This window comes from Plecotus auritus (genome assembly GCF_963455305.1).
Source record: "Plecotus auritus genome assembly, chromosome: 3".
NCBI lineage: Eukaryota > Metazoa > Chordata > Mammalia > Chiroptera > Vespertilionidae > Plecotus > Plecotus auritus.
The window spans coordinates 203,368,450-203,383,424 of record NC_137772.1 but is presented as its reverse complement, the minus strand read 5'-3'; the positions used below and the strand labels follow the sequence as shown (position 1 = coordinate 203,383,424).

General features: G+C 37.6%; 2 protein-coding genes across 2 annotated transcripts; both read right to left on the bottom strand.

Moving 5' to 3' along the window:
* Positions 1 to 1,325: 1,325 nt before the first annotated feature.
* Positions 1,326 to 10,016, bottom strand: LOC308244298 (taste receptor type 2 member 31-like; the record flags this gene model as incomplete). Its single annotated transcript, XM_080660241.1, has 2 exons — positions 1,326 to 2,245; positions 9,782 to 10,016. 2 exons carry the CDS (start codon positions 10,014 to 10,016, stop codon positions 1,326 to 1,328), a joined length of 1,155 nt encoding a protein of 384 aa, XP_080516367.1.
* A 3,482-nt stretch (positions 10,017 to 13,498) lies between these two features.
* LOC308244760 (putative taste receptor type 2 member 33) lies at positions 13,499 to 14,416 on the bottom strand (the record flags this gene model as incomplete). The annotated part of the gene is made up of 1 exon (XM_080661016.1): positions 13,499 to 14,416. The coding sequence occupies one exon, from the start codon at positions 14,414 to 14,416 to the stop codon at positions 13,499 to 13,501; it is 918 nt and encodes a 305-aa protein (XP_080517142.1).
* Positions 14,417 to 14,975: the final 559 nt, after the last annotated feature.

Sequence of the window (14,975 nt, the reverse complement as noted above, 5' to 3'; positions counted from 1 at the left end):
TTATTGTTAAAATATCATAATACTACCATTTTAGTTGTTGAACAAGGTTATGCTTTTCTTTCTTCTTAAAAAATTTTTTCTTTTTCTTTCTTTTTTTATTGTTTAAAGTATTACATATGTCTCCTTTTTGCCTGATTGACCGCCTCCCAGTCACTCCCACATCCCAGGACAAGCCCCACCACCCCAGGTACTTAAAAAGGTTATACATTTCTTTCTTATGATAGAACTCGAAACCAAATTTGTTCCAACACACTGTCTATTTCACCATTTTCCATAAGATTATAATACAAACAGATCTGAAGACTTTTTTATAATTATTACATAGATGTCATAGATATCAATTTTCATGTGTGCAGAAAGATCATTGACTTATGTACCATTATTATATACTACACTTATTTTGAGCATATATTTAAGAGAGGTAAAATTTTAATATTTTCTCTGAAGTTTAAAAGGAATTCTTAAATAGAAAGATGGAGCAGATGATTCCAAATTCAGAGGCCCAAACATGGTGAATATGTAAACTAAATAAATTGATATGTTTTTGAATTAGAAAATGTCTTCTCAATTCACAAACAATAGCATCAGTAAAAACATCATGATTATTTTGCTTTCTTCTTTATTACTATTGTAGACTTGTTTATTTTCCAAGCTTTCACCTGTTGTATTAAATCTAATAATCTTTAGTACTATATATTGTACATGAATATGAAATACATTCTAAATATGTTTGTCACTCTTTAATTTCATTACGTGCATCTTTTCCTAAGAGTTCTGATTGTTTTCTATTAGCCATGAAGTAAGAATTCATGATGTAATAACATCTATTTCAAGCATCTATCCTCAGTGTGTGATTTAGAATTGAATACCCTTACCATCCCAACGACTGGAGGTTCAAACAAAAAAATTTCAACTCACTGTGGTACATAGGTGTGGTACTAATTACAGTGGAAAATGTCAATAATTCCCTGAGATGAGTTATCAGTCCTTAAAAATGCATAAATATAGACCATAAATTCTTTGCTTGCAAGATGATAACATAGAATATGTATGTGAAGTGTTCATAAGTTAATAATTCTGAGCAATTTCGTACAATATTTTATAAAATTAGATTGCTTACCTGAAAAATATAATATGGCAATCTTATAATCTTTCTTGTATTATTTACAAACATGCACACATATATATATTTGTGATAAAATTCAGTACAAGTTTTTCTAGGTATACCTTACCTAATTCCAGACACATTAAGAAAGGTAGTAGGTAGTACAAACCATTGCAAACTTCACCAGTTTATTTTTTTGCAGATGACACTAGTGCCCCATTTATTTCCTTTCCTTAAGCCAGCACCTCAACTGCCTCAGAAATGACAGAAAGGCCTGTCTCAGCTTCTTATTCCCCCAAATCAGGATAAATGAGTTTCTTGACGGATACAGGGTTCCAAGAACTTGGCAAAGCCAGAGAACTGAATTGTTCTGCATAGTACTAAAATTCCAAAACGAGATGATTTGAGTGAAGAAGTAAATGACAAATAGCAAGAGAAAGGAGATCACAGTTTGCATGGCTCTTATGTGGACCTCGGTGCTGGGATCATGGGATCCTTTGCCACTGAGCTGCATCTTCTTCAGATGTTTCCACATGTAAATGATTAACAGCAGAACAGCTGTCAGAGACATAGTAAAGGGTATGAAGTTTGCAAGCATGACTGTGATCACATTTGAAAGGTGTGCGATGTCCCTCCATTTGCTCTCCCAAGTGATGTTTCCTTTATATTCATTCATCTTCATTTCTTCATCTGTGCTTACCACTGCAAGATGAAAAACCAAGAAGACCAAAGTCCCCCTGAGTATCATGAGAACCACTCTTTCAGCTCTCCATTTTAGGTGAAGAAATAAAAGGCTGGAGAAATTGCCTATCTTGAGCAAATAAAGTATGCTGAGGCTAGTAGCAAGCCACAGACTAAAATGGTTGCTTACTACCCAGGTAATATTAACAGTAGTTTTTACATCTGAACTATAGATGGCTGGATGCAACACAGTTCCATAGCAATGGAATACTATGGTCCAGAGCAAACTAATTCTGGAGACAGCCAGAGCAGTGAGAATTCGATCAGCATAAGAAATCTTGTGTTTCTTGACCCAGTCAATGCAGTTCACCAGTGCTATAAAGCCATTGGCAGAAGTTCCTAGAACACATTGCACTATTATGAGGATGGAAAGAATGATCTGTAATAAATTTATGATGTCTGAAAAAAAAAAGTCAAGTCTAATATTATTGGTCGTTAATCCTTTACTATTCTGACCTATTCTATTTGCAGCTGATCTTGAATGTGTATGAAATTCTTCATTCTTTTAAATTCTATGACCAGTGCCAAGCAGGAAAGCACCAGGGAATGCTAATGCAAGAGTTCAATGTTTTCTTTATGAAAATATTGTTATTACCCAAACAGCTCAAATTAACTCCTATTCAAATAATGTCCTTGCTGTAGGCTGGAATATATCATACCTGATGTTGTTGTAAAACTGAATTCTCATTTGCTAGCATGCAAATATAGACATATTCTCTTTCACTGATTTGTAATTTTCTTTGTTTAACCTCTCCATAATTTGTATTCAACTTTGTCATTAGGAAAGCAAAAAAACATTGAATATACAGTGAAAGCTATACTATATAATAAAGAGGTAATATGCAAATTGCCCATCACTCCAACACACACGATGGCCACCCCATGTGGACACAAGTTGGCCACCACAAGATGGCCAGCAGGGGAGGGCAGTTGGGAGGGACCAGGCCTACAGGGCAGGGCAGGTGGGGGGGACCATGCCAGCAGGGGAGGGCAGATAGGAGGGAGAAGACCTGCAGGGGAGGGCAATTGGGGGGGACCAGGCCTGCAGGGGAGGGCAGTTGGGAGGGAGAAGACCTTGCATGGTAGGGCAGTTGGGGGGGACCAGGCCTGCAGGGGAGGGCAGTTGGGAGAAAGAAGACCTTGCATGGTAGGGCAGTTGGGGGGGACCAGGCCTGCAGGGGATGTCAGTTAAGGGCAACCAGGCTGGCAAGGGAGGGCAGTTAGGGGCAATCTGGCTGGCAGGGGAGCAGTTAGTCATTGATCAAGCTGTCAGGGGAGTGGTTAGCGGGTGATCAGGCTGGCAGGCAGAAGCAGTTAGGGGCAATCAGGCAAGTAAGCAGGTGAGTGGTTGGGAGCCAGCTGTCCTGGAGTGTGAGAGGGATGTCCGACTGCCCGTTTAGTGGGATCAGGCCTAAATGGGCAGTCGAGCATCCCTCAAGGGGCCCCAAACTGGAGACAGTGCAGGCTGGGCTGAGGGACCACCCCTCCCCCTGTGTACGAATTTTGTGCACTGGGCCTCTAGTCAAAGAATAAGGATGAACACTGAAGAGCAGATTAATCTCTCTGAGCTGACCCCATTCATCTTGTGTTCCATTTCCAGAGGTTACTTAACAGAAACAGATGCAACTACAATTACAGAATATCTTCATACATGTTGTAAAAGCTGCATTGTAAGACATTTTTACTATAGCAACAGATGTCCAAAATGCAGCACAGTAGTTCATGAGACACAACCTCTTTACAACATAAGGTTGGGCTGACAGTTACAAGACATAGTGTACAAATTAGTAATCAATCTAGAAGAAAGTGGAAAAAAGCAAATGCATGAGTTTATAAAGAAAGAGGCATAGAAGTACCTCAACCTACTTTTCTACAACCAGTCCCTTGAAGCAAAAGAAGAACTAAGAAAGCCTTAGAATCAGTGTTTCAGATTCCACCTGAACTTGATATGTCTTTATTACTAGAATTCATTGGTGCTAATGAAGGCACAGGATACTTTACGCTATTGAAAAAATGTTTCTCTAAGCTTCAGGAAAAGCTGCCAGGACTGACCAGCAGACCCTGATTGATGGATGAATAGATTACTCTGACACACGTTTTTGGGGAAAGAGAAGGCTAAGGGGCTATTTGGCTTTAGGGACCATGCAGCCTCAATTGCCTGTCTCCTTACACTTTTATTGTAACAACAGCTTGAACTACAATTAACTATTAGATACAATCAGCAGGGTAAGCATCCTTGAGAAAACACATGCCTCTGTAGTGTCCTTTAAGCCAGGACATGTCTAAGTAAACACCTGGGGGTTCAGACTTGTTTGGAAAAGTCAAGGCAGGGGCAGGCACCCTCAGTAGCTCCTGTCCAATGCCAAGCCACAAAAAGTAACTATTTGGACTAGTAGAAAACTTTCTGAGAAGAAAAATGTATCTTGACCTAGCTTGTCAGGTAGAAATGGTTTCTGGCCATCACTTGTTAGAGCGATAGGAACTCTAAGGGAAATTCCACGAGCAACAGGTGATGCAGCAATGCAAGCTGATTGGCCTAGAGCAGATCTGATGGTCCATGGGCTAAACATGGATGGTCTTCACTCATTCATTCTGGTCCTGTGGTTTCTTCTCTGAAAATTACTTGAAGATTCCGAGAGTATCAGGAGGTAGGAAAGAAACAAAATAATGTGGCTTCCCTATGTTATTTTGTTTCTCACCAAAGAGTGCATCTCACCAAAAATATTTACCAGAAGTAATTGCTGCCATTTTGTGCTAAGACATAATATCTATTTTTCAATACCAAGCAACATATTTATAAGTACAACTTGGAATGAGAGAATGCATCTGTCTTACTAGCAACTATGTACTAAAAGCATAGATACCTCAGGAGGGAAAATTCAAAGTCCGGAATTTTTAAAGTTCTTGTGATTTCAAATACTTTGATAATGATTTTGCTTCCTAATCTTTGATGTAAATCAGTAGTACTTGCTTCATTGAGCCATATCCTTTTTCAGTTGGTGGTGTGGATTCTACTCTCTGGGATGGCATCAGTATGGCAGTAAAGAAGTCTGCTTTTGAAATGAAGATTCAAAGCCAGACTTTGTTAAACTATACAGATTGTATCCCTCTGAGAAAGACCAAAACTATCAGCCACTTTTGTGTGTTGCCATCATATTTTAAACTTGCATCATTTCTTTGTTTTTTGCTGTTTACTTCTAAAAGAGATAAATTATCATTATTCTGTGTGAAGAGACTGTCTCCTATGTGGTTTATGGTCGGTAACATAAGCCTTCAGTACAATAAAGACTTCATCAACATAAATATATATATATATATATATATATATATATATATATATATATATGTATATTCAAATAACCAAAATATAAATACATCAATGAAAGAGACACAATCTATTCCATGAGTTATTTTTTAGGAGTCATTTTGCATTTACTGTATTTCTAATGTTAGAAATGGATCTCAGGGGAGGATCCAAGATGGCGGCGTAGGTAAACACCTAAACTGCTGCCTCACACAACAATTTCAAAACTACAACTAAAAGACAAAACGTCTATCACCCAGAACCACAGGAAAGCTGGCTGAGTGGAAGTTCTACAACTAGAAGGAAAGAGAAAAGAGCAGTGAGACGTGCACAAGTGCTGAAAAGCTGAGGGCTGTGTGCAGGAATAATTGTTTACTGTGCTGGGGCTCGAGACACTGGGACACGGTAGAAGACACAGTGCCGGCTAACTGGCAGCCATCTCTGTTTGCCACGCCCTAGCCTAGTGATGCCCTGAGACCCCACCCTGCACCATCTACAAACCCACCCAAGCTCCAAGCAGCAGCTTTAGCATATGAATGGCCTGCCTTATCACAGCTTAACCTACCAAACTTGCAGCCTGGGTCAGACAGCTCCAAAACCTCCAAACCCCAAGCAAAGAGGAGAAAACTGTAGTTCTCGCTGTAGCTCCTGCTGGGTGGCCTCAGACAGTAGCTGACCTGCACCCCATTGGAGATCCAGAAGCCAGTGTACCTAGTGGTCAGTGTGAGACACCAGATTTCAACTCCTCACATCCATAAGTGACACATTCAAGAGGCAGACTCAGTGAGCACCAAAGCCCCACTGAAACAAGTCCTGCACCATAAGCGTGTCTCCAGCACAGCAGTTCTTCCATTATACACACAGCGGGTCTTCACAGCCAATTGGTCTGGAGGTCAATTCCTCCCAGTGTACCAACAGCAATCAAGGCTTAACTACACCAGTACTTTGCACTCAGCCCACAAGGGGGTGTACCAAGAGCGTCCACCTCAGGTGATTGGGGAGGTTGAGTTACTGGCCCCTATAGGTCACCTACCACACAAAGCCACTCTATCAACACAGGGAGGCAGCCAAAATGATGAGACAAAGAAACATGTAACGAATGAAAGAACTGGAGGAAAGCAAACTACTGGACGACATAGAGTTCAGAACCACATTTATAAGGTTACTCAAGAATCTTCTAAAAACTGCTGAGGAACTTAGTGAGACCTTTAAGGATCTTAATGAGAATACCAAAAAAATGGAAAAGGACCAGTTAGAAATTAAGCATACACTGTCTGAAATAAAGAATATACAGAAATTCAACTGTAGATCAAAGGACCCGAAGAATCAAACCAAAGATCTGAAATATGCAAAAACAAAAAACACCCAACCACAAAAACAAAAAGAAAAAAGAATCCAAAAATATGAAGATAGTGAAAGGAGCCTCTGGGACAACTTTATGAGTACCAACATCTGAATTTTTGGGGTGCCAGAAGAAGAGAGAGAGCAAAATATTGAAAACCTATTAGAAGAAATAATGACAGAAAACTTTCCCTACCTGGTGAAAGAAATAGACTTACAAGTCCAGGAAGCGCACAGAACCCCATACAAGAGGAATCCAAAGAGGACCACACCAAGACACATCATAATTAAAATGCCAAGGGCAAAAGACAAAGAGAGAATCTTGAAAGCAGCAAGAGAAAAACGGTTAGTTACCTACAAGGGAGTACCCATACGACTGTCAGCTGATTTCTCAACAGAAACTATGCAGGCCACAAAGGAGTGGCAAGAAATATTCAAAGTGATGAACTCCAAGAACCTACAAACAAGATTACTCTACCCAGCAAAGCTATCATTCAGAGTTGAAGGTCAGATAAAGAGCTTCACAGACAAGAAAAAGCTAAAGGAGTTCATCACCACCAAACCAGGATTACATGAAATGCTGAAGAGTATTCTTTAAGAAGAGGAAGAAGAAGAAAAGGTAAAGATAAAAATTATGAACAACAAAATGACATCAAATACATACCTACCAACTAGTGAATCTAAAAATCAAGTGAATAAAAAATCTGAAGAACAGAATGGACTGGTGAATATAATAGAATCAAGGACATAGAAAGGGAGTGGACTGACAATTCTCAGGGGGAAGGGGGTGTGAGGGGTGCGGGAAGAGATTGGACAAAAATCTTACATTATGGATGAAGACAGCGGCCGGGGGTAAGGGCATGGGGTGGGGTGAAGTGGTAGGGGGGCTAAGGGGGAAACAAAAGAGGAACACCTGTAATAATCTGAACAATAAAGATTTATTTAAAAAATAAAAATAAAACTATAAAAAAAAGAAATGGATCTCAGTAGCTTAATTCCATGATTTTAAGATCATCCATGAATAATTTGCTCAAGCAACACATTTAAAATGAAAGAACATTCCATTTATAAAGCTTTTCACTTGATTTTAACTTTGCTAATTACTAACATAATTTAGATACAATGATCATTAAGAAATAATTTACACATTGCCCAAGTTAGGTGTGTAAACATTTGAAATATAAATCATTAAATAAGGTAACAGGATGATGATGGTGATGATGATGATGAAGAAGGCAGTTAAATGGGAGATCTCTGAAAGTTGTGACGTTATCCAGTTTTCTAAGAGACAGAATTCATTGTAATGAAAGAACATTGCAGATCTATTCCATGGCTTATGATACATAATTCTCAACATCAGGTCTAATTTGAGAGAACAATATCACCTAAAACTTTATCAAGAGTAAGTTACAAACAAAATATTTCTGATAATATATTTGCTATTTTTTACCACATTATAAAATTAAGGCACTGTGAATCAAACAAAAAGAACTTTGCTGGTATAGAATTGTCATAGGGAATGCATATAACCTCTATATAAAAGTACCGTATATAAACTTTATTTCATATTTTAATAGCATCATTAGTAAGCAAACTTCTCTTCTCTGCTTATTTCATGCCCAGCTATTGTCATTAATCTGAATTATTTTATTACAGAAGTTGCACTACATATGTACAAACATACCCAAATACTACACTAAATATGTATTTTGCTTTTACAAATTTGCCTTTCTATGTCTCTGTCTTTTTTCTCCATCAAGGAACTAAGAAATTTATAGGTCTAATTTGTTCATTTTCATTTTTGTGTTGTTTTCTATTGTGTCCGTATGACATGATTTATTTGTCCATTTTATAACTAATGGGCATTTATATGATTTCTCAATTTGAGAAATTACATGATTCCCCGATTTCAGCTATTAAGAACAGTAGTAACATGCACATTTTTGCATGTATATTCTGTCACACATGTACGAAAAATTCTCTAGTATAAAAAGGAGGAGTACAACTAATGGGTCTTAGGATATGCATCTTCACCTTAAATGCATAATGCCATACTCTTGAACAAACTTGTTTATCAATGCATAATCCAAAAAATGTGGTATGAAAATTCCTATTATTTCATATCCTTTCCAACGTTAGAAGCATCACACTAATATTAACACTTTTGTATTTATATAACATATTATTACACTTAACCTTTACAATTCTTTTTTGATTCTACTTTCAAACTTATCTTCAGTTAGAAAAATTTGTGTTACTTTTTCCCTTTCAGTGACTGTAAACGTATATACAGTTATTCATATTACATTGTATATTGTTTATACATTTATCAATATTTCATTATAGACTTTATAACCATACTTCTTCAGGTCTCAAGTACTCTACTGTTACCAGAAACTGTTTATACAGTGGCGATATGCCCTTTAGTCAAATATTATGTCTTATCACTTTAAGAAAATATAATTCTTAAAGGCATGTTGTAGGGAATTTTAGTGCTGTTTAACAAACCCTGCTAGAAAGAAATGCTGAAGGTTTTCTGTTAAGGTACTTTCCCATACAATGCACAAGGTTATTTCAAATTCTGTTTATAAAGGCAAAGGTTGTGCTTTTCTCAGAGAATTTAAGTGCCAGAGTAGTCTCAAGGCGATCTGTCTTAGCTTGCTGTTTCCAAAAATGATAAGAAAAGAGTGGCCTGAGGGAAAGGCAGTTGAAATCACTAGGACAAGCATCATCACTTGATAGGTCTGTAAATTAGTGAAGATCCAACATTCTGTGAGAAGAGAAGTAATGTAAATGATGAAGAGGAGGAGGAACATTGTCACCATTTTCATGGCCCTTCTATGGGCCTCTGTGCTGGAGTCCCCCGAGCCCATCAGGTTGAGCTGAAAATTCTTGGTGTGTCTCACCAAGGACAGAAATAAAAGGAGCAAAGAGATGAGGGACAGGAAAAAATGGAATAATATAGGTTAAAGTAAGAAGAAGAAGACTCTTAAGATAGAACATTTCATTTTCTTCAAACCGCAAAGTCATATTTATTTCATGTACCCTGTAGGAATTCAACCACAATTCACTAATAGCATTATGCATTAAGAGGTTAAGAGACAGTAGGAAGAAAGACCCCAGGAAAGGCAGAAGAAGCACCCTGTTGACTCTCCACTTCAGCCACGTGAAAAAGGAGCAGGAGAAATTGGCTATCTTAAGGAAGTAGAAAATGCTGAGGCAGGTGGCAAACCAGATAGTTAGGTGGTTAGTTAGTGCCCAGAGAATAGTAACCACCTTTGCTAGTTTACCAGTAGTGTACAGATGTGGAGCTAGCACCATTATAAATGAATCCAAGAGTATTACCAACAGTTGAATGATTCTGGTCAGAGCCAAGCTGGTGAGGATGAAATCAGCTGAGGAAACTTTCCCAGTCCTGAACCATTCGATGCAGTTCACCAGTCCCATGAACCCATTTCCTAGCACTCCTAAGATGAACATTCCTGTTGACACAACCAGAAAGGTGGCCTTCATTTCAAATGACATTGGTATAAGAATGTTTCTAATGTTGTGCCTCAATGAAAGCTCTATAGTGAAAGAGTTGCAGATGGATATCCATTTGTGATGCTTTCCATAAATATTTTCATCATAATTCCAGAAAGTACAACCAAAATTCTGCTTTGAGATATAGTTCCAGAGACCTTCACAAAAGAATAGTTCATTTTATTTGTATTGTAATTGCAGTGCTAAACTGAACAGTTCTGTGAAGACACACACATTTCAGGTATGCCTGTAGTATTCCTTACAGTCAGCTACTCTCCTATCTGATAAAGAGGAATATGCTTATTGACCCTCACACCATCTAAAAGATGGTGGCGCCCACAGCCAATAAAAAAGGAATATGCTAATTGACTGTCCCACCCTAAAAGATAGTGGCGCCCACAGCCACAAGATGGCAGTGCCCAGTTCTCTCAGCCTTGCCTCGCAACTGCCTCCACAGTCACCCAGTCCTCTTAGTCCCCCAGCCGCCCAGGGCCAGCCTGAGGCACAGGCAAGCCTCAGATGGCAGTTGCACAGCCACCCAGGGCCACCCCAGGCTCAGGTAACCAGGGCCGGCTGAGGCTTGAGCTGCCGGCAGTGGCAGCAGCAGAAGTGTGATGGGGCATTGCCTTCCCCTGATCGCCAGGTCACCTACCGCCCTGAGGGCTCCCAGACTATGAGAGGGGTCAGGCCAGGCTGAAACACCCCACTCCAGTGCATGAATTTTCATGCACCATGCCTCCAGTATAAATATAAATGTTGTCCACTTATCTTGGTACCAGCTGCATATTTTCCTTTATGCCACTGACTAAATAAAGAAAGTAAAATATGTAAACATGCAAATCTGAGAGAGATTATTTTCAAACAATTTGTATTTCTATCTCCTTGGAACATACATCTAAATGCAAATATTTTAAATTTTGAATAGTAAAAGCTTTCATATAATTCAGTTATGATTTGCTACTTATCAATAAGATCCTTGTAAATATCTAGTATTTTTGTTGATGTAATTTAATTTACATAAATAACTTATTGCAATTATTTCTAGTTGAAAGACCACACCCAAGACCTAGAAAAAATAACTAAAAATAATCATGGAGAAATAGTATAGAAGCTAAATCAGAAGTTATAAGCAATGTATACCAGGAATATGCACGAGGCAGCTACAAATGCTACAATGAAAAATCAATTATAGTTTTGTGAAGTCAGGAATATTTAGTGGGAACTTGAATTATTTAGAAGTTATGAAGAAATACAGAAATAAATTCAAGACTGATGTAAAGGCATGTCAAATTATCAGTGACATGAACAAATACGACACCCTTCTAAGCAGAGGAACTTTTTTTGTTTTGCAATATCTACCGTAATTGGCTTTTCAACTGAAAAGCTTCTGAGGTTTCTAAGTGCCCTCCAATATCCATGTCCTAAACAAAATGTCTTAATCTCCTTCCTGGGCAATAGAGTGACTATGTTTTTCAGACTCCCTTACAGATGGTACGGCAATGTGAATGATGTGGATCAATGTTTTGTGAATGAAAATTAAGTGCACCATTTATAAGCCCACACCAAAATTATCTCCCACACATGCTCCCCATACATCTTTCCTCGCCCTGCTGTCTGCCATGGCCATGATTCCAAGGCAATTGTGGAAGGCACATGTCTGAGATGGCATGGTTGTGATCAGCCTTCTTCCCAGGATAACTGCATAGAGGAGATGCCTTGAACACATCAGGACTGTTTAAAAAGCAATAGGGAATTTAGATTATGTATGAGTAGCTTTATGTTTTGGAGCCTATTGGTGACCACTGTTCATTCACCCAGTCTAAGGCAGTAATTGGAACCAAGCACATACAGATTTGTTAAGAGGCACTGGAATGGTGAAGAAACAGACCCAGGAAATCTATGCCACCTACTGATTTTGTGATGGGTTTTGATTTCATTGGTTTTCCAGATCTAATGTGGCTTATTCATGTAGTTATTTAATATTTAAAATGTCATTTTCTCCAATTATCCCATGGGCTGGGTTTTATGTCCTGGAGACGTAGCAGAAAACAGGAAAGACATCATCCCAAAGTATAGTTCTTATATTCTACTGAGCAGACAGGTAATAAAGAAACAAATGAATAAATCAGATGAATGAAATATATACATTAAGGTATACATATTATTGTTAAAATATCATAATACTACCATTTTAGTTGTTGAACAAGGATATACTTTTCTTTCTTCTCAAAAAATTTTTTCTTTTTCTTTCTTTTTTATTGTTTAAAGTATTACATATGTCTCCTTTTTGCCTGATTGACCGCCTCCCAGTCACTCCCACATCCCAGGACAAGCCCCACCTCCCCAGTTGTTTAACAAGGTTATACATTTCTTTCTTATGATAGAACTCGAAACCAAATATGTTTCAACACACTGTCTATTTCACCATTTTCCATAAGATTATAATACAAACAGACCTGAAGACTTCTTTATAATTATTACATAGATGTCATAGATATCAATTTTCATGTGTGCAGAAAGATCATTGACTTATGTACCATTATTATATACTACACTTATTTTGAGTATATATTTAAGAAAGGTAAAATTTTAATATTTTCTCTGAAGTTTAAAAGGAATTCTTAAATAGAAAGATGGAGCAGATGATTCCAAATTCAGAGGCCCAAACATGGTGAATATGTAAACTAAATAAATTGATATGTTTTTGAATTAGAAAATGTCTTCTCAATTCACAAACAATAGCATCAGTAAAAACATCATGATTATCTTGCTTTCTTCTTTATTACTATTGTAGAACTTGTTTATTTTCTAAGCTTTCACCTATTGTATTAAATCTAATAACCTTTAGTACTATATATTGTACATGAATATGAAATACATTCTAAATATGCTTGTCACTCTTTAATTTCATTACGTGCATCTTTTCCTAAGAGTTCTGATTGTTTTCTATTAGCCATGAAGTAAGAATTCATGATGTAATAATATCTATTTCAAGCATCTATCCTCAGTGTGTGATTTAGAATTGAATACCCTTACCATCCCAACGACTGGAGGTTCTAACAAAAAAATTTCAACTCACTGTGGTACATATGTGTGCTACTAATTACAATGGAAAATGTCAATAATTCCCTGAGATGAGTTATCAGTCCTTAAAAATGCATAAATATAGACCATAAATTCTTTGCTTGCAAGATGACAACATAGAATATGTATTTGAAGTGTTCATAAATTTACATTTCTGAGCAATTTCTTACAATATTTTATAAAATTAGATTGCTTACCTGAAAAATATAATATGGCAATCTTATAATCTTTCTTGTATTTTTTACAAACATGCACACATATGTATTTTTGTGATAAACTTCAGTACAAGTTTTTCTAGGTATACCTTACCTAATTCCATACACATTAAGAAAGGTAGTAGGAAGTACAAACCATTGCAAACTTCACCAGTTTATTTTCTTGCAGAAGACACAGTGCCCCATTTATTTCCTTTCCTTAAGCCAGCACCTCCACTGCCTCAGAAATGACAGAAAGGCCTGTCTCAGCTTCTTATTTCCCCAAATCAGGATAAAGGAGTGGCTTGACGGATACAGGGTTCCAAGAACTTGGCAAAGCCAGAGAACTGAATTGTTCTGTATAGTACTAAAATTCCAAAATGAGATGATTTGAACGAAGAAGTAAATGACAAATAGCAAGAGAAAGGAGATCACAGTTTGCATGGCTCTTATGTGGACCTCGGTGCTGGGATCGTGGGATCCTTTGCCACTGAGCTGCATCTTCTTCAGATGTTTCCACATGGAAAAGATTAACAGCAGAACAGCTGTCAGAGACATAGTAAAGGGTATGAAGTTTGCAAGCGTGAATATGATCACATTTGAAAGGTGTGCGATGTCCCTCCATTTGCTCTCCCAAGTGATGTTTCCTTTATATTCATTCATCTTCATTTCTTCATCTGTGCTTACTACTGCAAGATGAAAAACCAAGAAGACCAAAGTCCCCCTGAGTATCATGAGAACCACTCTTTCAGCTCTCCATTTTAGGTGAAGAAATAAAAGGCTGGAGAAATTGCCTATCTTGAGCAAATAAAGTATGCTGAGGCTAGTAGCAAGCCACAGACTAAAATGGTTGCTTACTACCCAGGTAATATTAACAATAGATTTTACTTCTGAACTATAGATGGCTGGATGCAACACATTTCCATACCAATGGAATACTATGGTCCACAGTAAACTAATTCTGGAGACAGCCAGAGCAGTGAGAATTCCATCAGCACAAGAAATCTTGTGTTTCTTGACCCAGTCAATGCAGTTCACCAGTGCTATAAAGCCATTGGCAGAAGTTCCTAGAACACATTGCACTATTATGAGGATGGAAAGAATGATCTGTAATAAATTTATCATGTCTAAAAAAAAAAAAGCCAAGTCTAATATTATTGGTCTTTAATCCTTTACTATTCTGACCTTAAGTTCTATTTCAGCTGATCTTGAATGTGTATAAAATTCTTCATTCTTTTAAATTCTATGACCAGTGCCAAGCAGGAAAGCACCAGGGAATGCTAATGCAAGAGTTCAATGTTTTCTTTATGAAAATATTGTTATTACCCAAACAGCTCAAATTAACTCCTATTCAAATAATGTCCTTGCTGTAGGCTGGAATATATCATACCTGATGTTGTTGTAAAACTGAATTCTCATTTGTTAGCATGCAAATATAGACATATTCTCTTTCACTGATTTGTAATTTTCTTTGTTTAACCCCTCCATAATTTGTATTCATCAACTTTGTTATTAGGATAACAAAAAAACATTGAATATACAGTGAAAGCTATCCTATACAATAAGGAGGTAATATGCAAATTGCCCATCACTCCAACACACAAGATGGCTGCCACAAGATGGCCAGCAGGGGAGGGCAGTTGGGAGGGATCAGGCCTGCAAGGGAGGGCAGTTGGGGGGGTGG